The sequence below is a fragment of the Hyla sarda genome, chromosome 6 (genome assembly GCF_029499605.1).
Source record: "Hyla sarda isolate aHylSar1 chromosome 6, aHylSar1.hap1, whole genome shotgun sequence".
Classification (NCBI taxonomy): Eukaryota; Metazoa; Chordata; class Amphibia; order Anura; family Hylidae; genus Hyla; species Hyla sarda.
The window spans coordinates 136,455,980-136,483,581 of record NC_079194.1 but is presented as its reverse complement, the minus strand read 5'-3'; the positions used below and the strand labels follow the sequence as shown (position 1 = coordinate 136,483,581).

General features: G+C 43.2%; 1 protein-coding gene across 4 annotated transcripts in view; it reads right to left on the bottom strand.

The window, feature by feature from the left end:
• The window catches only part of DOCK3 (dedicator of cytokinesis 3), a 258,008-nt gene that overhangs the window by 105,883 nt on the left and 124,523 nt on the right, over positions 1–27,602 (bottom strand). For 3 of the 4 annotated variants that reach the window (XM_056525156.1, XM_056525154.1, XM_056525155.1), the window contains exon 5: positions 10,606–10,702. In XM_056525156.1, the coding sequence (XP_056381131.1) occupies positions 10,606–10,702 (97 nt within the window). Of the gene's footprint in view, positions 1–10,605; positions 10,703–27,319; positions 27,464–27,602 lie in introns of those variants that run through there. The other variant, XM_056525157.1, reaches the window with a different exon arrangement.

Here is a 27,602-nt window from a genome sequence, read left to right as displayed (position 1 = left end):
GACTGATGGAAGGTGAGAGATGACACTGTCTTCTAATAACATATTACATAGAGGATGAAGAGAGAGGAGACTACAGACTGATGGAAGGTGAGGAGATGACACTGTCCTCTAATAACATATATTACATAGAGGCTGAAGAGAGAGGAGACTACAGACTGATGGAAGGTGAGGAGATGACACTGTCCTCTAATAACATATATTACATAGAGGCAGCAGGGAGAGGAGACTACAGACTGATGGAAGATGAGGAGATGACACTGTCCTCTAATAACATATATCACATAGAGGCTGTAGGGAGAGGAGACTACAGACTGATGGAAGGTGAGGAGATGACACTGTCCTCTAATAACATATATTACATAGAGGCTGAAGAGAGAGGAGACTACAGACTGATGGAATGTGAGGAGATGACACTGTCCTCTAATAACATATATTACATAGAGGCTGAAGAGAGAGGAGACTACAGACTGATGGAAGGTGAGGAGATGACACTGTCCTCTAATAACATATATTACATAGAGGCAGCAGGGAGAGGAGACTACAGACTGATGGAAGATGAGGAGATGACACTGTCCTCTAATAACATATATTACATAGAGGCAGCAGGGAGAGGAGACTACAGACTGATGGAAGGTGAGGAGATGACACTGTCCTCTAATAACATATATAACATAGAGGCTGAAGAGAGAGGAGACCACAGACTGATGGAAGGTGAGGAGATGACACTGTCCTCTAATAACATATATTACATAGAGGCTGAAGAGAGAGGAGACTACAGACTGATGGAAAGTGAGGAGATGACACTGTCCTCTAATAACATATATTACATAGAGGCTGAAGAGAGAGGAGACTACAGACTGATGGAAGGTGAGGAGATGACACTGTCCTCTAATAACATATATTACATAGAGGCTGAAGAGAGAGGAGACTACAGACTGATGGAAGGTGAGGAGATGACACTGTCCTCTAATAACATATATTACATAGAGGCAGCAGGGAGAGGAGACTACAGACTGATGGAAGATGAGGAGATGACACTGTCCTCTAATAACATATATTACATAGAGGCCGCAGGTAGAGGAGACTACAGACTGATGGAAGGTGAGGAGATGACACTGTCCTCTAATAACATATATTACATAGAGGCAGCAGGGAGAGGAGACTACAGACTGATGGAAGGTGAGGAGATAACACTGTCCTCTAATAACATATATAACATAGAGGCTGTAGGGAGAGGAGACTACAGACTGATGGAAGGTGAGGAGATTACACTGTCCTCTAATAACATATATTACATAAAGGCTGAAGAGAGAGGAGACTACAGACTGATGGAAGGTGAGGAGGTGACACTATCCTCTAATAACATATATTACATAGAGGCAGCAGGGAGAGGAGATTACAGACTGAAGGAAGGTGAGAGAGGACAGTGTCATCTAATAACATATATTACATAGAGGCTGTAGGGAGAGGAGACTACAGACTGATGGAAGGTGAGGAGATGACACTGTTCTCTAATAACATATAACATAGAGGCAGCAGGGAGAGGAGACTACAGACTGATGGAAGGTGAGGAGAGGACAGTGTCTTCTAATAACATATTAAATAGAGGCTGAAGAGAGAGGAGACTATAGACTGATGGAAAGTGAGGAGATAACATTGTCCTCTAATAACATATATTCCATAGAGGCAGTAGGGAGAGGAGGCTACAGACTGATGGAAGGTGAGAGATGACACTGTCCTCTAATAACATATATTACATAGAGGCAGTAGGGAGAGGAGACTACAGACTGATGGAAGGTGAGATGACACTGTCTTCTAATAACATATATTACATAGAGGCTGAAGAGAGAGGAGACTACAGTCTGATGGAAGATGAGGAGATGACACTGTCCTCTAATAACATATATTACATAGAGGCAGCAGGGAGAGGAGACTACAGACTGATGGAAGGTGAGGAGATGACACTGTCCTCTAATAACATATATCACATAGAGACTGCAGGGAGAGGAGACTACAGACTGATGGAAGGTGAGAGATGACACTGTCTTCTAATAACATATATTAAATAGAGGCTGAAGAGAGAGGAGACTACAGTCTGATGGAAGATGAGGAGATGACACTGTCCTCTAATAACATATATTACATAGAGGCAGCAGGGAGAGGAGACTACAGACTGATGGAAGGTGAGGAGGTGACACTATCCTCTAATAACATATATTACATAGAGGCTGAAGAGAAAGGAGACTACAGACTGATGGAAGGTGAGGAGATGACACTGTCCTCTAATAACATATATTACATAGAGGCTGCAGGGAGAGGAGACTACAGACTGAAGGAAGGTGAGAGAGGACAGTGTCATCTAATAACATATATTACATAGAGGCTGTAGGGAGAGGATTCTACAGACTGATGGAAGGTGAGGAGATGACACTGTCCTCTAATAACATATATTACATAGAGGCTGAAGAGAGAGGAGACTACAGACTGATGGAAGGTGAGGAGGTGACACTGTCCTCTAATAACATATATTACATAGAGGCTGTAGGGAGAGGAGACTACAGACTGATGGAAGGTGAGGAGGTTACACTATCCTCTAATAACATATATTACATAGAGGCTGAAGAGAGAGGAGACTACAGACTGATGGAAGGTGAGGAGATGACACTGTGCTCTAATAACATATATTACATAGAGGCAGCAGGGAGAGGAGACTACAGACTGATGGAAGGTGAGGAGATGACACTGTCCTCTAATAAAATATATTACATAGAGCCTGTAGGGAGAGGAGACTACAGACTGATGGAAGGTGAGGAGATGACACTGTCTTCTAATAACATATTTTACATAGAGGCAGCAGGGAGAGGAGACTACAGACTGATGGAAGGTGAGGAGATGACACTGTGCTCTAATAACATATATTACATAGAGGCTGAAGAGAGAGGAGACTACAGACTGATGGAAGGTGAGGAGATGACACTGTCCTCTAATAACATATATTACATAGAGGCTGAAGAGAGAGGAGACTACAGACTGATGGAAGGTGAGGAGATGACACTGTCCTCTAATAACATATATTACATAGAGGCAGCAGGGAGAGGAGACTACAGACTGATGGAAGATGAGGAGATGACACTGTCCTCTAATAACATATATTACATAGAGGCCGCAGGTAGAGGAGACTACAGACTGATGGAAGGTGAGGAGATGACACTGTCCTCTAATAACATATATTACATAGAGGCAGCAGGGAGAGGAGACTACAGACTGATGGAAGGTGAGGAGATAACACTGTCCTCTAATAACATATATAACATAGAGGCTGTAGGGAGAGGAGACTACAGACTGATGGAAGGTGAGGAGATTACACTGTCCTCTAATAACATATATAACATAAAGGCTGAAGAGAGAGGAGACTACAGACTGATGGAAGGTGAGAAGGTGACACTATCCTCTAATAACATATATTACATAGAGGCAGCAGGGAGAGGAGATTACAGACTGAAGGAAGGTGAGAGAGGACAGTGTCATCTAATAACATATATTACATAGAGGCTGTAGGGAGAGGAGACTACAGACTGATGGAAGGTGAGAAGATGACACTGTCCTCTAATAACATATATCACATAGAGACTGCAGGGAGAGGAGACTACAGACTGATGGAAGGTGAGGAGAGGACAGTGTCTTCTAATAACATATTAAATAGAGGCTGAAGAGAGAGGAGACTACAGACTGATGGAAAGTGAGGAGATAACATTGTCCTCTAATAACATATATTCCATAGAGGCAGTAGGGAGAGGAGGCTACAGACTGATGGAAGGTGAGAGATGACACTGTCCTCTAATAACATATATTACATAGAGGCAGTAGGGAGAGGAGACTACAGACTGATGGAAGGTGAGATGACACTGTCTTCTAATAACATATATTACATAGAGGCTGAAGAGAGAGGAGACTACAGACTGATGGAAGATGAGGAGATGACACTGTCCTCTAATAACATATATTACATAGAGGCAGCAGGGAGAGGAGACTACAGACTGATGGAAGGTGAGGAGATGACACTGTCCTCTAATAACATATATCACATAGAGACTGCAGGGAGAGGAGACTACAGACTGATGGAAGGTGAGAGATGACACTGTCTTCTAATAACATATATTAAATAGAGGCTGAAGAGAGAGGAGACTACAGACTGATGGAAGGTGAGGAGGTGACACTATCCTCTAATAACATATATTACATAGAGGCTGAAGAGAAAGGAGACTACAGACTGATGGAAGGTGAGGAGATGACACTGTCCTCTAATAACATATATTACATAGAGGCTGCAGGGAGAGGAGACTACAGACTGAAGGAAGGTGAGAGAGGACAGTGTCATCTAATAACATATATTACATAGAGGCTGTAGGGAGAGGATTCTACAGACTGATGGAAGGTGAGGAGATGACACTGTCCTCTAATAACATATATTACATAGAGGCTGAAGAGAGAGGAGACTACAGACTGATGGAAGGTGAGGAGATGACACTATCCTCTAATAACATATATTACATAGAGGCTGAAGAGAGAGGAGACTACAGACTGATGGAAGGTGAGGAGATGACACTGTGCTCTAATAACATATATTACATAGAGGCAGCAGGGAGAGGAGACTACAGACTGATGGAAGGTGAGAGATGACACTGTCCTCTAATAACATATATTACATAGAGGCTGAAGAGAGAGGAGACTACAGACTGATGGACGGTGAGGAGATGACACTGTCCTCTAATAAAATATATTACATAGAGCCTGTAGGGAGAGGAGACTACAGACTGATGGAAGGTGAGGAGATGACACTGTCTTCTAATAACATATTTTACATAGAGGCAGCAGGGAGAGGAGACTACAGACTGATGGAAGGTGAGGAGATGACACTGTGCTCTAATAACATATATTACATAGAGGCAGCAGGGAGAGGAGGCTACAGACTGATGGAAGGTGAGGAGATGACACTGTCCTCTAATAACATATATTACATAGAGGCTGTAGGGAGAGGAGACTACAGACTGATGGAAGGTGAGGAGATGCACTGTCTTCTAATAACATATTTTACATAGAGGCAGCAGGGAGAGGAGACTACAGACTGATGGAAGGTGAGGAGATGACACTGTCCTCCAATAACATATATTACATAGAGGCTGCAGGGAGAGGATTCTACAGACTGATGGAAGGTGAGAGATGACACTGTCCTCTAATAACATATATTACATAAAGGCAGCAGGGAGAGGAGGCTACAGACTGATGGAAGGTGAGAGAGGACAGTGTCATCTAATAACATATATTACATAGAGGCTGTAGGGAGAGGAGACTACAGACTGAAGGAAGGTGAGGAGATGACACTGTCCTCTAATAACATATTACATAGAGGCTGTAGGGAGAGGAGACTACAGACTGATGGAAGGTGAGGAGATGACACTGTCCTCTAATAACATATTACATAGAGGCTGCAGGGAGAGGATTCTACAGACTGATGGAAGGTGAGGAGATGACACTGTCCTCTAATAACATATATTACATAGAGGCAGCAGGGAGAGGAGACTACAGACTGAAGGAAGGTGAGGAGATGACACTGTCCTCTAATAACATATTACATAGAGGCTGTAGGGAGAGGAGACTACAGACTGATGGAAGGTGAGGAGATGACACTGTCCTCTAATAACATATATTACATAGAGGCTGAAGAGAGAGGAGACTACAGACTGATGGAAGGTGAGAGATGACACTGTCTTCTAATAACATATTACATAGAGGCTGAAGAGAGAGGAGACTACAGATTGATGGAAGATGAGGAGATGACACTGTCCTCTAATAACATATATTACATAGAGGCAGCAGGGAGAGGAGACTACAGACTGATGGAAGGTGAGGAGATGACACTGTCCTCTAATAACATATATTACATAGAGGCTGTAGGGAGAGGAGACTACAGACTGATGGAAGGTGAGGAGATGCCACTGTCCTCTAATAACATATATTACATAGAGGCCGCAGGTAGAGGAGACTACAGACTGATGGAAGGTGAGGAGATGACACTGTCCTCTAATAACATATATTACATAGAGGCTGAAGAGAGAGGAGACTACAGACTGATGGAAGGTGAGGAGATGACACTGTCCTCTAATAACATATATTACAAAGAGGCTGTAGGGAGAGGAGACTACAGACTGATGGAAGGTGAGGAGATGCCACTGTCCTCTAATAACATATATTACATAGAGGCCGCAGGTAGAGGAGACTACAGACTGATGGAAGGTGAGGAGATGACACTGTCCTCTAATAACATATATTACATAGAGGCTGTAGGGAGAGGAGACTACAGACTGATGGAAGGTGAGGAGATGACACTGTCCTCTAATAACATATAACATAGAGGCAGCAGGGAGACGAGACTACAGACTGATGGAAGGTGAGGAGGTGACACTGTTCTCTAATAACATATATTACATAGAGGCTGAAGAGAGAGGAGACTATAGACTGATGGAAGGTGAGGAGGTGACACTGTCCTCTAATAAAATATATTACATAGAGCCTGTAGGGAGAGGAGACTACAGACTGATGGAAGGTGAGGAGATGACACTGTGCTCTAATAACATATATTACATAGAGGCTGCAGGGAGAGGAGACTACAGACTGATGGAAGGTGAGGAGATGACACTGTCCTCTAATAACATATATTACATAGAGGCTGCAGGGAGAGGAGACTAAAGACTGATGGAAGGTGAGGAGGTGACACTATCCTCTAATAACATATATTACATAGAGGCTGTAGGGAGAGGAGACTACAGACTGATGGAAGGTGAGGAGGTGACACTGTGCTCTAATAACATATATTACATAAAGGCTGAAGAGAGAGGAGACTACAGACTGATGGAAGGTGAGGAGGTGACACTGTGCTCTAATAACATATATTACATAGAGGCTGCAGGGAGAGGAAACTACAGACTGATGGAAGGTGAGGAGGTGACACTGTTCTCTAATAACATATATTACATAGAGGCTGCAGGGAGAGGAGACTACAGACTGAAGGAAGGTGAGAGAGGACAGTGTCATCTAATAACATATAACATAGAGGCTGCAGGGAGAGGAGACTACAGACTGATGGAAGGTGAGGAGGTGACACTATCCTCTAATAACATATATTACATAGAGGCTGTAGGGAGAGGAGACTACAGACTGATGGAAGGTGAGGAGATGACACTGTGCTCTAATAACATATATTACATAGAGGCTGCAGGGAGAGGAGACTACAGACTGATGGAAGGTGAGGAGATGACACTGTCCTCTAATAACATATATCACATAGAGACTGCAGGGAGAGGAGACTACAGACTGATGGAAGGTGAGGAGAGGACAGTGTCCTCTAATAACATATAACATAGAGGCAGCAGGGAGACGAGACTACAGACTGATGGAAGGTGAGGAGGTGACACTGTCCTCTAATAACATATATTACATAGAGGCTGAAGAGAGAGGAGACTATAGACTGATGGAAGGTGAGGAGGTGACACTGTCCTCTAATAAAATATATTACATAGAGCCTGTAGGGAGAGGAGACTACAGACTGATGGAAGGTGAGGAGATGACACTGTCCTCTAATAACATATATTACATAGAGGCTGCAGGGAGAGGAGACTACAGACTGATGGAAGGTGAGAGATGACACTGTCCTCTAATAAAATATATTACATAGAGGCTGAAGAGAGAGGAGACTACAGACTGATGGAAGGTGAGATGACACTGTCCTCTAATAACATATATTACATAGAGGCTGAAGAGAGAGGAGACTACAGACTGATGGAAGGTGAGGAGATGACACTGTCCTCTAATAACATATATTACAAAGAGGCTGTAGGGAGAGGAGACTACAGACTGATGGAAGGTGAGGAGATGCCACTGTCCTCTAATAACATATATTACATAGAGGCCGCAGGTAGAGGAGACTACAGACTGATGGAAGGTGAGGAGATGACACTGTCCTCTAATAACATATATTACATAGAGGCTGCAGGGAGAGGAGACTACAGACTGATGGAAGGTGAGGAGATGACACTGTCCTCTAATAACATATATTACATAGAGGCTGCAGGGAGAGGAGACTACAGACTGATGGAAGGTGAGGAGGTGACACTGTGCTCTAATAACATATATTACATAGAGGCTATAGGGAGAGGAGACTACAGACTGATGGAAGGTGAGGAGATGACACTGTCCTCTAATAACATATATTACATAGAGGCCGCAGGTAGAGGAGACTACAGACTGATGGAAGGTGAGGAGGTGACACTGTGCTCTAATAACATATATTACATAGAGGCTGCAGGGAGAGGAGACTACAGACTGATGGAAGGTGAGGAGATGACACTGTCCTCTAATAACATATATTACATAGAGACTGCAGGGAGAGGAGACTACAGACTGATGGAAGGTGAGGAGATGACACTGTCCTCTAATAACATATATTACATAGAGGCAGCAGGGAGAGGAGACTACAGACTGATGGAAGGTGAGGAGATGACACTGTCCTCTAATAACATATATTACATAGAGACTGCAGGGAGAGGAGACTACAGACTGATGGAAGGTGAGGAGATTACACTGTCCTCTAATAACATATATTACATAGAGACTGCAGGGAGAGGAGACTACAGACTGATGGAAGGTGAGGAGATGACACTGTCCTCTAATAACATATATTACATAGAGACTGCAGGGAGAGGAGACTACAGACTGATGGAAGGTGAGGAGATTACACTGTCCTCTAATAACATATATTACATAGAGACTGCAGGGAGAGGAGACTACAGACTGATGGAAGGTGAGGAGGTGACACTGTGCTCTAATAACATATATTACATAGAGGCTGTAGGGAGAGGAGACTACAGACTGAAGGAAGGTGAGGAGGTAACACTGTATTCTAATCACATGTATTACAGTTTCATGTATATCTATGTGTACTGTTAATTTATATCTGGATTACCACTGTGCAGGGACTTTGGAAATTTGACTTTGGAAATCAGAAAAATGAACCAGACCACTAAGACTTCAGGTCATTCTTCAGACACTTCACAGGGCGGAATGGGGTCTGGGAAGAGGTTGTGAGGTTGATGGTGGTCACACCCTGCAAAGCTTCTAAAATCCCTGTGTCCTAAATGATCCGTGTCAACTGGCAGTGAACATTCATGGCTCATCACATGTGCAAAACCTCAATATCTTGACTGCTGTCATTGATCTCACCACTTCAGGCACTGCTGTGAAATAGACCGGATGAGGTGTAAGTCATGTAGTAAACTTGGATTACACCTCTACTGATGTTGCCCAGGGACAGAGTAAATATACAACTAAAAGAGCAGCACCAGATTGCTGCTCTCATTTTTTAAAAAGGACTCTGAAAAATTAAAGAAGCGATCTGACTGGTTGCTATGGGCAGATGCACCAGTTTTTCTTTGCACAGGTTTTGATAAATCTCCCCCTATGACTATATACCACTGTGTACCACTATGACCACACATTGCTGTCTACCTCTTGGTCTGTACACAGCTGTGTACCACTATGGCTACTTTCACACTGCTGTTACAGTGACATGTGACGTGCGCTGCACTGCCGTTCACATGGCAGTGCAGCGCACATCAGCAGATCAGGGGAGAATAGCAGGAGAAAAATCACTGGAAGTGCCGTTTTTTTCTCTCGCTGAAAAACAATGGCTACCGACAGACCCCATTGACTATAATGGGATCCATTGTGATCCGTTGTTCCCCATCCAGATAACGGCCGTTAAAGGCAAAAAAAAAAAAGAGCTTAATGGCCGTTCTTGATGGGGCACAACAGCAGTGTGAAAGTAGCCTATGACTATCCACTGTTGTGTGTCTTTATGACTATCCACTGCTGTGTACCACTACAACTATTGTGTACCTCTATGACCTACCACTGGTCACTTCTATAACAATGCATGACTGTGCACCACTATGAATATCCACTGCTATGTATCTTAATGACTACACATCATTGTGTACTTCTATAACGATACAACACTGTGTACCACTATGACTATCCACCTCCCTTTACCTCTTTAAATACACCGCTGTATACTACTACCAATATTTAACATTTTGTAACTCTATAACTAGCCACTGCTGTGCACCACTATGACTATGCACCGCTGTGTACCTCTATGATTACACACCGCAGTGCGCCTCTATGACTATCCACCACTGTGTATCTCCATGGTTATACACTGCTATTTACCTCTAAGACTACACATCGTTGTGTACCTCTGCGACTATACACTATACCAACATGAATATACATCGCTCAGTTTCCTGTGCTTCCATCACTGAATAGAATATGCGTTACTACAGCAACAGCTGAATTGCTTTAAAGAGACAGGAAAACGTCAGACATTAAACCCCTTCACTGCCAGTGCCCAGCTAGGTGATAGACCCCCCCCCCCCCAACCAGCCCCAGCACGCAGCGTGATTAGTACAGCGCTGCACATCCGCCTCTGCATTGTCAGCACGCTATTTAACTTGTCACAGAGTCAAGGATCCTTCAATGTCGGGGACTTACCACGTACAGCTGCTTCCACAGAGAAGCCCATTCTTGCAGCGTGGATGTCACCTCTGTGACAATAGGGTCTTCCACAGGAACCACGGTCTCATACTGCCTACAGGGGAAGAAGAAAGAGTCGCATAAGGCCAGTCACATCCTAATGCTGCAGTCACTGTGACATAAAAACAGGCAGCTGTGAGTCACCCTGCAGAGCTCTGTGGCCCTCAGCTCCCTAGTACCAATCACATTGCTACTATTACTGGGGTCCCATCTTCCAGGACCTGGACCTCCCACACAGAGCTGCAATAATAGAGGTACTCAGATAACTACGCTGGGAATTGAATAACATTTGTTGTCAGCCTGCAACCTTTATACAGAAAATTAAATACGCTATGTGGAAAAACCAACACATATCTACAGTAGCTTTTAGGACAGCCCATTCTAGAACCATAGTCATTAATATGGACTTGGCCTTCCCTTTCCAGTTCTAACAGCCTCCACTCTTCTTGGAATACTTTCTATAGGATTTGGGGGTGGGAATTTATGCCCATTCAACTAGGACAGTGTTTCCTGAGCCCGGTCCTCATGTACTCCCAACAGGTCATGTTTTCGGGATTATTTCACCTGTGAATAATTAAGAAAATCCTGAAAACATGACTTGTTGGGGGTACTTGAGGATCGCGCTTGTGAAACACTGATCTAGGATATCATTTGAGAGATCCGACGTGGATGTTGGATAAAAGGGCCTGACTTACAATTTCTGTTCCACTTCATCCCAAATGGGTTCTTGTTATATGGGGATGAGGTCAGGGCTCTGTGTGGGCTAGTCTTTATGGACCTTGCTTTCTACACTGGGGCACAGTCATGATGGAAATGAAAAGAAAAGAACTGAACCCCAAACAGTTTCTACTAAGTTGGAAGCATACAATTGTCCAAAATGTCTACTTATAATAAAAAATTTGAATTTCCCTACACTGGAACTAAGGGGCTAGACCAAACCCTAAAAAAAAAAACATAGCATTACCATCCTCCAAACTTTACAGCTGGCACAATGCTGTCAGGCTTGTAACATACTCCTGGCATTCCCCAAACCCAGACATCTCCATAAGGCTGTCAGATAGTGAAGAGTGTTTCTTTACAGAACATGGCAACATGCTGTACACCTCTCCATCCAACACGTGGCATTGTGCTTGGTGATGTGTATGACTTGCATGTAGCAGCTCAGCCATGGAAACCCATGCCAAGAAGCTCCTGATGCAGTTTTTCTGCAGATTTTAATGTAAGATGAGATGTAGAACTCTGCAGTTACTGAGTCAGCTGAGTCGACTTTAATGCACCATGGGGGAGATTTCTCAAAACCTGTGTAGAGGAAGAGTGGTGCAGTTGCCCATAGCAACCAATCAGATTGCTTCTTTCATTTTCCACAGGCCTTTTTTTTATGAAAGAAGCGATCTGATTTGTTAAATCTCCCCGTATGTGCCTCAGCACTAGGCAAATGCATGTCTGTAGCTTTACATGGTCTGCCACATTCAGTTGCTGTGGATCCTAAATGCATGTACTTCTCAGCTGATTTAGGAGGGAAGAAATTTCAATAACTGACTTTTTGGAGTGGTGAAATCCTATTACAGTGCCACACTAGAACTCAGTGAGCTCTTTAGAATGACCCATATTTTTTCTTTTTATAAATCTTTATTTTCAAATTTTACACATTAGCATACGGTAAAACTATCCCTACGCAGAGAGAACTAAACAGAACAGAAACTGGACACAAACCATGGGGAAAGCCAACAGGAAGTGCAGGATGACATTCGCCCGGTGGTGTATCATAAAACAACATAGTGCAGGGGCAAAAAAGTGGAAAAATCAAAAAGGAGGAGAAAGAAGAAAGAACAGAGGGGAGGAGGAGGAAAATGAAAACAAAGGACAACATAAACATTCAGACCAGAAAAAAAATTCATCGCTGTATCAAAAGAGGAGGAGAGGGGATATAAGGAGCCCTCAACAGCACAGGAACAGAGGCGCAGAAAGGCACAATATTCCGATGTCTCCTGAAAACATGACCAGAAATAACGTGTTTAACAACAATGATCCGTGTGTTGATAAAGGCGAGCAGTAAGCTCCTCCATGCGCTGTATGTCCAGGATTTTCATGATCCACAGTCGCAGCAAGAGAGGTTCTGGGCCCTTTCACAGAGCCGGGATACAAGCTTTTGCAGCATTGACCAGATGACACAGTATAGAGAAGTGGTAAGATGAGATTGGTATGTCAGAAAAGTAAAGGATAAAGAAGGTAAAACATTGTCCATAAAGGACAAGGCCAGTTTCCAAACTTTTCTCCAAAACGAGGAAAGCCAAGGGCACTCCCAGACACATGAAGAAGAGACCCAGACTGGCCACTTCACCTCCAACAAAGAGGTGAAGTAGCGGGAAACATCTTATGAATGCGAGTCAGTACATGGTACCATTGAGTCAAAATGTTTGCATCCCACCTCCTGGAACCTGCTAGAACGACCCATTCTATTACAAATGTTTAAAAAAAAAAAAAAGGTGGATGGCATTATTAAGTGCGTCTAGTATACCTGCGGCAATTGCACTGAATGAAACACTTGAATTCAATGATTAAGAGGTGGGGCTTATTACATACCTAGATATTGTTATTATGTCCCAGGTTTAATAATCTGTCAAAGACAAAAAAAACTGTGTAGTTTGCCCAGGATAACTGTCACAGATCAGCTTTTATATCTTAATAAAAGCTGAGCTGTGATTGATTGTTATTGGCAAATCCAGACAGTCTTGGTCTCAGGCAGATTGATAAATCTTGGCTTATATATTTTCTACATTGTAGTAGCTCCTACAGTAGCTGAAAATCATGTGTCAACTATTTTCCCACAACAGCAACTCCAGTATAAGACTCCAACCCCATATGTCCAGATCTGTCAAAAAAAAGTCTGATTGCCACTTTATGTAATATGATAATAAACCGATGGAACCATAGCAGCATATCTGATCCGTCATAAACAATTAGTTACTGTGAGGACTGAGAACACAGTGGGAGTGGAATCATCCGTAGTATGCAAGTGTATCAGAACATTTATGGGACACCTACTCGCCTCCTTAGTCATTTATTGACTCCAGTAAACGTTGTTTTTCATCTCTGCTTCATTACATGACAGCTCCTATCAGTGACTTCAGCTCAGATGCATTGCCTATTGGAGTCTGAACTCTCCTACTGTATGATCGGAGACTCACGCTTCTCTGTCACTCCCTGAGGCTCTGCAGTTCTGCCCTATAAGGCCCAGTTCAACCTATAGAGATTACACATGGAATCTCTGTATTGTGAACACTGATAAGTCAATTGCAATGTCTTATGAAGCTTTAGTTGGTCTGAAATGTACTTAATGACAGATCAGAAACTCATGCTACCCCATGCTTTATCCTGCAGCATTGTTTCCCTTGATAACTGTTGTTAGAATTGTATATGCATTATCTACTAGTCCTAGGGGAGATTTCTCAAAACCTGTGAAGATATGGGAGAGTGGTGCAGTTGCCCAAAGCCAGATTTTTCAGAGGCCTCTTTAAAAATGTAAGAAGAAATCTAATTGGTTGCTACAGGCAACTGCACCACCTTTCGTCTGCACTGGTTTTGATAGTTTTTGAAAGGTGCCGAGTTGCCCATAACAAGCAATCAGATCACTTCTTTCAGTTTTCAAAAATGAAAGAAGAGATCGGATTGGTTACTATGGGCAACTCAGCAACTTTTCCTCTGAACAGGTTTTGATAAAACTCCCCCCTAAAGTTTAAAATGTTTGTTCATTCTTCTTGGTCAAATTGAATGGAGACCGCCAGTGAACAGATATTTTCAAGCCTTTGCATATATTCCCTAATGGACTAGGGTCTGGGCTTTAACGGGGCCATTTTAGGACATTAAAGGAGAAATCCAGAATAGAAAAATTGTCTTCCATACTGCCGGCAGTAAAAAAATTTAATAGATACATACCTTCCTTCGCTCCCCCGGTCCGGTCTCCGCCACGATCCTCTTTCTGGTTGCCGGTGGTCAGCGAGTCATAATGCCGAAAATGTCACACTGCCGCTCAGCCTATCGCCGGCCGAGTCAGGACTTCACTGCGGCCGGTGATTGGCTGAGTGCAGTATGACTCGCCGACCACCGGCAACCAGGAAGAGGATCGCGGCGGAGAGCGGAGTGGGTTACCGGAGGCACCGGGGGAGCGAAGGAAGGTATGTATCTATTAATTTTTTTTTACTGCTGGCAGTATGGAGGACAATTTTTCTATTCTGGAGTTCTCCTTTAATATGCTTTGATCAAAATCCATTTTATTGTAGCTCTTGCTGTATGTTTAGGGCCATTGTCCTGCTAAAAGATGAACCTTCATCTCAATCTCAAGTCTTTTGCAGATTGTATCTGATTTTCTTTAAATGGGCACTCTCATTAAAACAAATTTTTGCTATTGCACTCCTTATGGTAAATAAAAAATCTTTCCAATGTACTTTGTTTAAAAAAATGAAGTTTTCTATGTTCTATTTGTGTTTAAAAAAAGCTGCCACTAGGTGTCTCCCTACTTGTCCAGAGCACATTTTCACCCCCCCCCCCCTCATATCTTGCACAGACTTGGGACTCCTGCTGGCCTGGCAGCCTTATCCAATCATAGCTCATCTCACATTGAACTGCTCTGGGCTGTGTGTAGCAGAGTAAGGGAGGAAGTTCTCCCCTGTATGGCTTCAGATGATGTCAAGCCTGCTTGGGAACGCCCCCTTCCCAGTCTGTGAATTTGACTGAGACTGAGCAGAAAATACAGAGCAATATTAAGGTAGAAAACTAACAAATAATAAAAATAAAGCAGGGGGTGTTTTATCATGATGGGGGCAGTGAACTGAGAGGATTATAAAATTTAACAAGATCATGAAAGGTACTCTTTCAGGATTGCACTGTATTTGTGTACAACCTTTTCCCCATTAATTCTAACCAGTTTCCTATACCTGCTGAAGAGAAGAATCCCCACAGCATGATCCTATCTCCGCCATGTTTCAGTGTAGGGATGGTGTACTAAGGGTGATTGGCACTGTTGGAGATGTAAGACTTCCATAAATTTTGAAGCCATAGAAAAAAAAATGTCCCGTTTTTTTTTTCTCCCAAAAAATGTGGAAATTTTCAGAAAAGATTAAGAATAAATGCAGGGTGGAGAAGATTTATAAATTCATTTTAAAGGGTTACTCCGGCCCTAGTCATCTTATCCCCTATTCAAAGGATAGAGGATAAGATATCTGATTGCGGGAGTCCCCCTGCTGGGGACCCCCACAATCTCTCCTGCAGCACCCACTTGTCATCAGCCTCAAGGAGCAAAGATCTGTCTGAAGATGTCTGATGACTCACGATAAAGGGGCCGTAGTATTGTGACGTCACGGCTCCATCTTCTCTTGATAGCCACAGACTTGCATTGAGGGGGCAGGGCGTGACATTATGAGGGGACGGAGCCATGACGTCACGATACTCCAGCCTCTGTATCGTGAGTCATCAGACACGAAGCGATCGTCGCTCCGTGAGGCTGATGACAAGTGGGTGCTGCAGGAGAGATTGCGAGGGTCCCCAGCAGCGGGATCCCCGAGATCAGACATCTTATCCCCTATCCTTTGGATAAGATGTCTAGGGCCAGAGTACCTCTTTAATGCTGAATGTTGGTCTCCCCATTTTACTGAATGGAGGAAATGTAAACCAATTTACTAGTCAGCCAACATTATCTGTGATGGGGAAGAACATTATCTGTGATGGGGGAGAACAACATCTGTGATGGGGAAGAACATCAATAGGAATCAGATAGTTAAATGTCAATTAAGGCCGATCTGAGAGGAAAAAAATATAAACTACTGTAATACCCACAAGATGGAGCCCAAACAAAACAAAACAAAACAAAACTGAAACCTTTTTTCCTGCAGCGCTCCTAGAGACAGAAATACATATTAAAAATTACATTCTCAGTCTGTATTGTTTTCCAGGATTTGCTTGTCTTCAGGTAAGGCTGGAGAACTCTTTCATGAAGGTCTTAATGTTATATTTTTTTTATTTTTTTCAAGAAAACAAAAGACCTTGGAAAAAAACAAAACAAAAACAAACAAAAAAAAAAGTTATTTTTTCCAATTTTTTTGTTCTTTTTCCAGGCCTTCCCATCTGTAGTTTCCGTCACACATAGCATTTTGCATTAAGGCCAAAAAGTCCAATGAATTGACCAGAGCACCTTCTATCCCATGTTTGCTGTGTGTCTCAAATGGCTTGTGGCAAACATAAAACAGGATCCTGGGACTCTCTTTAATCAACTTTTCCATGAAAGCCAGATTTATCGAGAACATAACTAATAGTTCTCCTGTGTCATTGCAGCTCCTCCAGAATTACTATGGGCCTCTTGGTTGCTATTCAGATTCATTTTCTCTATGCTCGGCTTTGGGTGATCGGTCTTGTCTTGGAAGGTTTGCACTAAAGCCATATTCTTTGAATTTTATGGTGCTCTGTGAGATGTTCAAAAGTTGGAATATTTTTTTTTTTATAAACTAACTCTGCTTTGAAGTGCTCCACAACATTATCCTGGACCTGTCTGGTGAGCTCCTGGTCTTCAAGCTGCTGTATTTGCAAGTCATATAATTAGTAAATAAGGACCACCTAACAGCCTGTTTGTTCGGTAATGCTCTGTAACAGACTCTGAAGCCTTCACAGAACAGTTGTGTTTTTTATGAAATTAATTTGCAGACAGGTGGTCCTTATTTATTAATTATATGACTTGCAAATGTGACTTGTGAAGACAATAGGTTGCACAGTAAAGAGGGTGAATACATATGCATGCAACACATTTTTACTTGTAAATAATTTTAAAATTCATATAATATTTCAAATAATGGACTATTTTATGTTGCTCCATTACATAGAACGACAATGAAAAAAAAAATCTGTGGTTATACCATGACCAAATGAAGACAAGTCCTTGTTGGGAGAACACTTATGCAAGGCACTGTATATGGCTGCATTCACATCTCGTTTTTGCAATACGGTTACTGTGTCAGGTTTTTTGTAAAAAAAAGAAAAAAAGAAAAGAACGTATGTCTCAAAACTGGACCGAACCGTATACAACCGTATATACCTCTGTACAGTTTTAAACCGTATACGATTTGAAAACGGTTGTCCGGTGGCATTCGGTTTAATATGTTTTTTTTATGTTTGTCCTTAATTAAATAAAGTTCTTTTTGTTCTATTTGTGGGAAGAACTTTTGCCATGCACTGAACAAGTTTGTGCAAACCGGATGGAACTGTACGCACATACGTTCTGTACAGTTCCCGTTGACCACCATCTTAAAAAAAACTTATACGGATTGTATCCGGTTTTTAACACAGACAGAAAACCGTAGTAGACTAAGGTTTTGTGTACGGGAAAAAAACGGATAAAACTGTAAATGGTGCAAAACGTGCACAACCGGATGCTACGTTTGGCATAAGGTTTTCAGTGACATGTCTATACATACGGTTTGCAATACGGTTCCATGCGGTTTTACACTGAAACCGGATACGGGAAATATTGCAAAAACTAGATGTAATGCAGCCTATCTTGGTTCTGGTAAGGACTATGGAAACAACAAATGTACGTCCAGAATCCTGATGAGTCGTCCTGACTAGCCATTTGCTTATTCACAGCCCTGTTTTTCCTGCTTACAGGTTCATTTTAAAGGGGTACTCCGGCGCTAAGACATCTTATCCCCTATCCAAAGGATAGGGGATAAGATGCCTGATCGCGGGAGTCCCGCCGCTGGGGACCTTATTGATCACTTATTGATCACACCCACTTCTTGAAGACCCTACCCATTTTCTTTGTCACAATGATTGTGGGAAAAAGAATTTATTTATATAAAAAAAAAATTGAAATTCCCCCCAAACTCCAAGGAAGACCAAAAATATATAATTTTATACGGGAACAATAGCAGATCAGTAATGGAGAATGACATCTTGTCTCAAATTTAAGCCAAGGGGACACTTAGTTTGAAGTTTAATGATCCAGAAGACTTCTCTATCCAATAATTTTTGCTTGATATTGCCCCCTCTAATATTATTGGTGACCCTCTCAATCCCCTGAAGGCTGAGACCAGAAAAATCACCCTCATGCTTTTCGGCAAAATGCTTACTAACCATGGAAAGATGTCGGGTTTGGAAATGGGGAATGTCCGACAGGTGTTTTCTGGTCCTAGCCTTCAGGGGATTGGAGGTGCACCCCACATACTGTAATTGGCAGATGTTACATGTCATTAGATAGACCACATGACTCGTATTGCGATTAATATATTCTGACATACCAAATGTTTCTCCAGTTACTGTGGACATAAAGGTTTTGGAATTTTTCATGATTTTACAACAAATACACTTTAGATGTCCACATTTGAAATTGCCCTTGGTATTGAGCCAGGTGGGTTTCTTAATCTCACCAGAACTGAACAAGCTGGGGGAAACACATTGGCCAATGGTTTTAGCCCTCCGTGACACAAATTTGTACCCATGTTCAAAAAATTTTATATATTGGCTATCGTTAGCTACCATTGGTAAATATTTCTCAATTATTTTACATATTGGTTTGAAATCATGGCTATAATTTGTGGAAAAAACAAGGGGTTTTGCTTCACTATTATTTTTATTTTTAGGAACTTGGGATGATGGCTCTTTGATGCCATATACCAAGTCAGACCTATTTTTTCTCCTAGCAATGTCCTTGGCTCGGTTCAATGACCAAGTCTGATAACCTCTTTGACTCAGCCTCACTGATATATCCTCCGCCTCCTTTTCAAACAGCTCCAATGTGGAGTTGTTCCTCCTGGCTCTAATCATTTCTCCTACCGGGAGATTCTTGACCACATGTGGTGGGTGGCACGATGCTGCTTGCAGTATCGAATTGGTGGCCAATTCTTTACGGTATGTAGAAGTGGTGACCCTATAATTCAAAGGATCACCCCTCAATATCAGATCCAAAAAACTGACCTCATGCTCTTCACTGTGTAGTGTGAATCTGAGGTTGCAAGGATTCTGATTGAGGTACAGGCCAAACTGCTGTATGGTCGGCATAGACGACCCCCCGACAAACAGGAGGTCGTCTATATACCGACCATACCACAGGATGTGCTCCCCAAAAGGATTGTCATGTGAGAAAAGAAAATTTCTTTCCCACCAACACATGTATATATTTGCCAATGAAGGCGAGAATTTGGCACCCATAGATGCTCCGGTGATCTGCAGAAAATAATCTCCATCAAACATGAAAAAATTATGGGTAAGTAAATACTCCACCACCAAAATAATAAAATTCTGCAGGTCACCGGAGTATGGGGCATAAATGGACAAAAACCATCTCAGGGCAATCAGTGCCTCCTTGTGGGGAATCACGGAATACAAAGCGGTGACGTCAGCTGTTATCCATCTCATCCCGGGTTCCCACCGGATGTTGTCCATGGCAACCAGGACATCCCTGGTGTCTTGGAGGAAACCCGGGATGAGAGGGACCAACGGCTGAAGTCTGGAATCGACCCACTCACAGAGTCTCTCATTGAGAGAGCCAATCCCCGCTACAATAGGACGCATCTGAGGAGGAAATGTGTTCTTGTGGATTTTAGGGAGCGAATGAAAAATTGCCATGACGGGGTTAGTTATTTTAATATAATCTGCCTCCTTAGAGGTGAAATGGCCATCCTTTACTCCCAAATCTACCAGATTATATAATACCAATTTGAATTGTGGTGTTGGATTCATTTTTAATACTCTGTATGTATTTATATCCAACAAAATGTCCATATTAAGCTTTCTATATAATTTAGAATCCAACACCACAACCCCTCCACCTTTATCTGCTCCACGAATCACTATCTCTGGTTTCAGACAACTCTTTCAGGGCCACTTTTTCACATTTTGTTAGATTATGTTTCATTATTGTAACATTTTGAGATAATTTGTATAGATCCCTTTCCACTAAGTTTTGAAACTGTTCCAATACAAGTGTGCGGGACATGATGGGATAAAATTCGGGGTTGGGGGTAGGGAAGGAGGGTTCTATATGTTTTCTGGATGTTGTCAATTGTTGTAATTCCGAGAGAGTGGAGAGGTCCCGAAAAGAGAATCCCTCCACTCTGTCGGATATATATATATTAATTTAATGTATAGGAGATATATGTATAGGAACTTAGTGGTCACGTGATACACAGTTGTAATGTATAAAATGCTTAAGGACCTTTGGAGGTCTTGTGATGTACCCAGAGTTCACTGGGTTCATAACTTACAGGTTTGCTGACCAATGAGCTTAGTCCAGCCCCTTATTATATAGAGGGCTGTACACTGTAAATTCTCTCTCTTATCTCCCGGACACTAAAAAAGCACAACCATCTCATCAGCATCAATTCAATTCAACTAGGCCCAAAGCCTAAGAACCTGCAGCCACTAAACACGAGTTACTCAAAGCTCAAACTACTGAATCCTGTGTGACTAGTATCAGCTCAAATATTCTAAAATAGTAGCACAATGGCTAGCATCAAAAGCTCATTGCTTCCAAGTCCCAGCAAACCTGTGAGGAACCTGTATCCCGGTTCACTCTTGAAAAGACTGTTATGTTCAATACCGTTGGATAAAATCTGCAAGTAAAGTTTCTTCAGTTTACTTCATAAAATCTGCTGTGGACATTCCGTTATTTCTCCTTGCTGTTTGTGGGACGGTTGGCGGTAGGAACATTACTATTGCGGAAACCGCACCCTGACGTCACGACATTCAAGGGTTAATACCACCAGACCCAACACTATTACAGCAACACCCCAGACACCATTACTCTCTCCCGACACCACAACTCTTTTGGCGTCTTACGAACAGGATACGGGTGTGTGCCATAAAGAACTTTGCTACCCTGACAGAAGCCATAGTCCTCCCCCTATACAGAAAGGTGTTATATGAACTGTCTGGAATTATCGCATGTAGCGAATACAACTGCGCCTAGAAGTGTACGGGACTTTACTGTATTGCTGAGATTGTGCTTAACCTGGGCGCAAGAAAAAGTAAGGGGGAAGGTGAAGAATTCTGTGTGGTTGCCATTTGAACCTGAAGGGGTTAAAGTCAGTGCCGGGCCTTCCCGCGCGCGAACAGTTGCAGCTCCTACCCGCTAGGTCTCCGTAGTCACGCCTCCAGTTCCAGCCGGCCCGGAACGAAAAGTTCCCTCCTGTGTTTCGGAGGGGAAGGATTTTTCACCTGTACCAAACCGGAACTCCTTTGGGTGCAGCGAAAATGTAAACGCTCTGGCAGCTGCACCCGCATCTTTATACGGCACTTCCGCTGCAGAGGCTCTGCAATAGCCAAAAGAAGTATCCGGGCAGCACAGCTGGTACAATAAACTTTGGCAGCAGACTGCACCAGTTGCCACAGCACGCCGCGGTCCATCTTAAAGGGCCAGCGTACCCTAATTGCCCAACAGTGACGATGCCCTCAATCTTCAGGCAGTGCACTCAACCTTCCAGACAGCGCACTCAATTTTCAAGACAGCGCACTCAAATTTTCTATTACTATTACATTACTATTGAGGAAACCGCACCCTGCCATCACGACATTCAAGGGTTAATACCACCAGACCCTACACTATTACAGAAACACCCTAGACACCATTAATCTCTCCCGGCACCACAATGGCTTATAAAAACATGGCTTTGTCCAAGCTGAAGCACAGGTATGGACAAAGTCCAGAAAGAGAGGGTGGGCTAATTTGTCTGATAAGACAAAAGAGAGCACAAAGGAGTACTATCAGACAGGATAGAGCACAGAGGAGTGCTATCAGACAGTAGAGAGCACAGAAGAGTACTATCAGACAGGAGAGAGCAAAGAAGAGTACTATCAGACAGGATAGAGCACAGAGGTGTGCCATCAGACAGGAGAGAGCAAAGAGGAGTACTATCAGACAGTAGAGAGCACAGAGAAGTACTATCTGACAGGAGAGAGCACAGAAAAGTACTATCAGACAGGACAGAGAACAGAAAAGTACTATCAGACAGGAGACAGCACAGAGGAGTGCTATCAGATAGGAGAGAGCACAGAGGAGTACTATCAGACAGGAGAGAGCAAAGAAGAGTACTATCAGACAGGAGAGAGCACAGAGGAGTGCTATCAGACTGGAGAGAGCACAGAGGAGTGCTATCAGACAGGAGAGAGCACAGAGGAGTCCTATCAGGCAGGAGAGAGCACAGAGGAGTACTATCAGACAGGAGAGAGCACAGAGGAGTACTATCAGACAGGGGAGAGCAAAGAGGAGTCCTATCAGACAGGGGAAAGCACAGAGGAGTGCTATAAAACAGGAAAGCGCACTGAGGAGTAATATAAGACAGGAGAGAGCACAGATGAGTACTGTCAGACAGGAGAGAGTACAGAGGAGTGCTATCAGACAGAAGAGAGCACAGAGGAGTGCTATCAGACAGGAGAAAACACAGAGGAGTCCTATCAGACAGGAGAGAGCACAGAGGAGTCCTATCAGACAGGAGAGAGAACAGAGGAGTCCTATCAGACAGGAGAGAGCACAGAGGAGTCCTATCAGACAGGAGAGAGCACAGAGGAGTCCTATCAGACAGGAGAGAGCACAGAGGAGCACTATCAGACAGGAGAGAGCAGAGAGCAGTCCTATCAGACACGAGAGAGCACAGAGGACCATCAGACAGAAGAGAGCACAGAGGAGTACTATCAGATCGGAGAGAGCACAGAGGAGTGCTGTCAGACAGGAGAGAGCACAGAGGAGTTCTTTCAGACAGGAGAGAGCACAGAGGAGTACTATCAGATCGGAGAGAGCACAGAGGAGTGCTGTCAGACAGGAGAGAGCACAGAGGAGTTCTTTCAGACAGGAGAGGGCACAGAGGAGTACTATCAGACAGGAGAGAGCACAGAGGAGTGCTGTTAGACAAGAGAGAGCACAGAAAAGTACTATCAGACAGGAGAGAGAACAGAAAAGCATTATCAGACAGGAGAGAGCACAGAGGAGTGATATCAGACAGGAGAGAGCACAGAGGAGTACTATAAGACAGGAGAGAGCAAAGAAGAGTACTATCAGACAGGAGAGAGCACAGAGGAGTGCTATCAGACTGGAGAGAGCACAGAGGAGTCCTATCAGGCAGGAGAGAGCACAGAGGAGTAATATCAGACAAGAGAGAGCACAGAGGAGTACTATCAGACAGGGGAGAGCAAAGAGGAGTCCTATCAGACAGGGGGGAGCACAGAGGAGTGCTATAAAACAGGAAAGCGCACTGATGAGTAATATAAGACAGGAGAGAGCACAGATGAGTACTATCAGACAGGAGAGAGTACAGAGGAGTGCTATCAGACAGGAGAGAGCACAGAGGAGTGCTATCAGACAGGAGAAAACACAGAGGAGTCCTATCAGACAGGAGAGAGCACAGAGGAGTCCTATCAGACAGGAGAGATAACAGAGGAGTCCTATCAGACAGGAGAGAGCACAGAGGAGTCCTATCAGACAGGAGAGAGCACAGAGGAGTCCTATCAGACACGAAAGAGCACAGAGGACCATCAGACAGAAGAGAGCACAGAGGAGTACTATCAGATCGGAGAGAGCACAGAGGAGTGCTGTCGGACAGGAGAGAGCAAAGAGGAGTTCTTTCAGACAGGAGAGAGCACAGAGGAGTACTATCAGATCGGAGAGAGCACAGAGGAGTGCTGTCAGACAGGAGAGAGCACAGAGGAGTTCTTTCAGACAGGAGAGAGCACAGAGGAGTACTATCAGACAGGAGAGAGCACAGAGGAGTGCTGTTAGACAAGAGAGAGCACAGAAAAGTACTATCAGACAGGAGAGAGAACAGAAAAGCATTATCAGACAGGAGAGAGCACAGAGGAGTGATATCAGACAGGAGAGAGCACAGAGGAGTACTATAAGACAGGAGAGAGCAAAGAAGAGTACTATCAGACAGGAGAGAGCACAGAGGAGTGCTATCAGACTGGAGAGAGCACAGAGGAGTGCTATCAGACAGGAGAGAGCACAGAGGAGTCCTATCAGGCAGGAGAGAGCACAGAGGAGTAATATCAGACAGGAGAGAGCACAGAGGAGTACTATCAGACAGGGGAGAGCAAAGAGGAGTCCTATCAGACAGGGGGGAGCACAGAGGAGTGCTATAAAACAGGAAAGCGCACTGATGAGTAATATAAGACAGGAGAGAGCACAGATGAGTACTATCAGACAGGAGAGAGTACAGAGGAGTGCTATCAGACAGGAGAGAGCACAGAGGAGTGCTATCAGACAGGAGAAAACACAGAGGAGTCCTATCAGACAGGAGAGAGCACAGAGGAGTCCTATCAGACAGGAGAGATAACAGAGGAGTCCTATCAGACAGGAGAGAGCACAGAGGAGTCCTATCAGACAGGAGAGAGCACAGAGGAGTCCTATCAGACACGAGAGAGCACAGAGGACCATCAGACAGAAGAGAGCACAGAGGAGTACTATCAGATCGGAGAGAGCACAGAGGAGTGCTGTCGGACAGGAGAGAGCAAAGAGGAGTGCTTTCAGACAGGAGAGAGCAAAGAGGAGTGCTTTCAGACAGGAGAGAGCACAGAGGAGTACTATCAGACAGGAGAGAGCACAGAGGAGTGCTAGCCCACCCTCACTTACTGGTCTTTGTCCATGTCTGTGCTTCAGCTTGGACAAAGCCATGATTTTATTGTGAAATTGGTGAAGGCATATACATGATTCTCTGCACATTAAAAGAAAAATATATATGGTGACTATAAGATTTATATCATGATATATTGGTAAATATTGGTGGTGCATAGAAATATGGGATTGCTCTAGTTCAGCACCCAATGGTCTGGCTTCGTTGGTTTGTCTTTTTCTTTCTCTTAAGTGGGGTTTCTGGATCAGACATGGCCTGTAAGGCTGGGTGCACACCAAGTTTTTGTAATACAGTTCTCGTATACCTTTTCAATTTAAAAATATTATGGAACTGTATTGAAAACCGTATGCATTGACTCTCCATTGAAAACCGTATGCCAAAAGATGTATCCGGTTGTGTCCGTTTTGCATCCTGTACAGTTCTTCAGTTTTTTTCCCATACCCAAAACCATAGCCTACGGCTGCATTCACAGCACGTTTTTGCAAAACGGTTCCTGTATACGGTTTTAGTGTAAAAAACATATGGAACCGTATTACAAACCATGAAACCATATGCCAAAAGATGCATCCGGATGTGTATGTTTTGTATCATTTACGGTTTAATCCGGTTTTTATCCCGTACCCAAAACCGTAGTCTCCTACAGTTTTATGTCCGGGTGAAAAAACTGATAGAAACCGTATGTTTTTTTTTTTTTAAATGGTGGTCTATGGGGAACCGTACAGAACCGTATGTGCGTACAGTTTCATCCAGTTTTCACCATACGGTTTTTTACTTTGCACAGTTTTTTTTCTTGGAATTTCAATCAAACAAGTGAAACTTTATTCATAATGGAGTGAAAAGTTAAAAAAGTATGCGTTTTTTTCTGGAAAAAAAAACGGATGCAACCGGACATCATTTTTCAAACCGTATACGGAATAAAATTTGTACACACGTTTTGATACAGTTTAGTCAGGTTTTGAGGAATCCGTTTTTTTATCAAAAACCTGATACAGGAACTGTATTGCATAACTGTAAAAACATTGTAAGAACCCAGCCTAATACACAGTTACCTCAGGTCCCTTATTACAGTGGTAGAATATAATTCTGACCACCATCATTGGATATAATCAGAATATGTGTTCTCTGGCATTTTCATACATATATGACACCATATAATGTATCTCTACACCCACTCAACCTGCTGCCGCACATATATCTTATGACTACCCACTGATATGCTACAGTACCCACACATACAAACTGGCAGAAAGTAGCATCCCAGTACACATTTATGCACCCGTTGTTATATGAAAATGCCCCCACCTCATTAATACAAATCATTTAATGTATGAAACACACATACACCTATAAAGACCATGGCACAGGGTTCCATATCTTAATATATCATACATGCAAACACATATTCAGAATATCATACATACAATTATAGGACGGGCTGGAATATTGTAACATATGTGACATACAGTGACGCACTCAAAAAGCTGGTATATCTTAACATATTCTAAAAGCAATCCCATACGATGGCACTGCCTGGCACATCATACATAAAAGCATATCTTGTACTATGGCACAGCCTGGCATATCATACACATCCTATATGATACAATCCCATACGAAAGCTGCACCTGACATATCACATATGCAACCATATCACATACTATGGCACAGCCTTGCATGAAATAGATATTCTATAAGATATTACAGGCTGGCATAACCTAACCTATCAATACAATCACATGCAATGGCAAAGTCTGGAATGTCCTGATATATACATACAATCACATATCCCATAAATGGCACAGTCTGGCATATCATATATAAAGCTGTGTAGTCTTGAGGTGCAGTTTTAAGGCAGTAAATGAGTTAAAAGACAAGAGACTCCCCCACAAGTGCCAGTGCCACACACACAGCATGTCCCCTCTGTGCAGACATCTCTCTCCCCCCAACGTCATACATGCATAGTATGCAGGGCACATGCTGGGGGGTCAGGGCTGTCTGGATGCCAGGACAGGTGGAAAGCACATCGCCTAGATGCAGGAAGAACACACAGAAGGATGGAGGGATCCTACCTCTCTGACTATCGCTGCCTCCTCTCCGATCTATGCAGTAATGAGGCATCCAAAAAGGAACGAAAAATAAACCTCCCACGTACCCTGCACAGATCCCTAGAGCACACACATCCAGCAGCCACGCACACACATTCACAACCAGCATCAATGCACACACACACATATACAAGCAGCAACCACGCACACACAAATGCACACAAATACACATCAACTACACACATGTACGCAGTCAACAAGGCACACACAACCAGCAGCAACAAATGTGCATATACACATACACAAA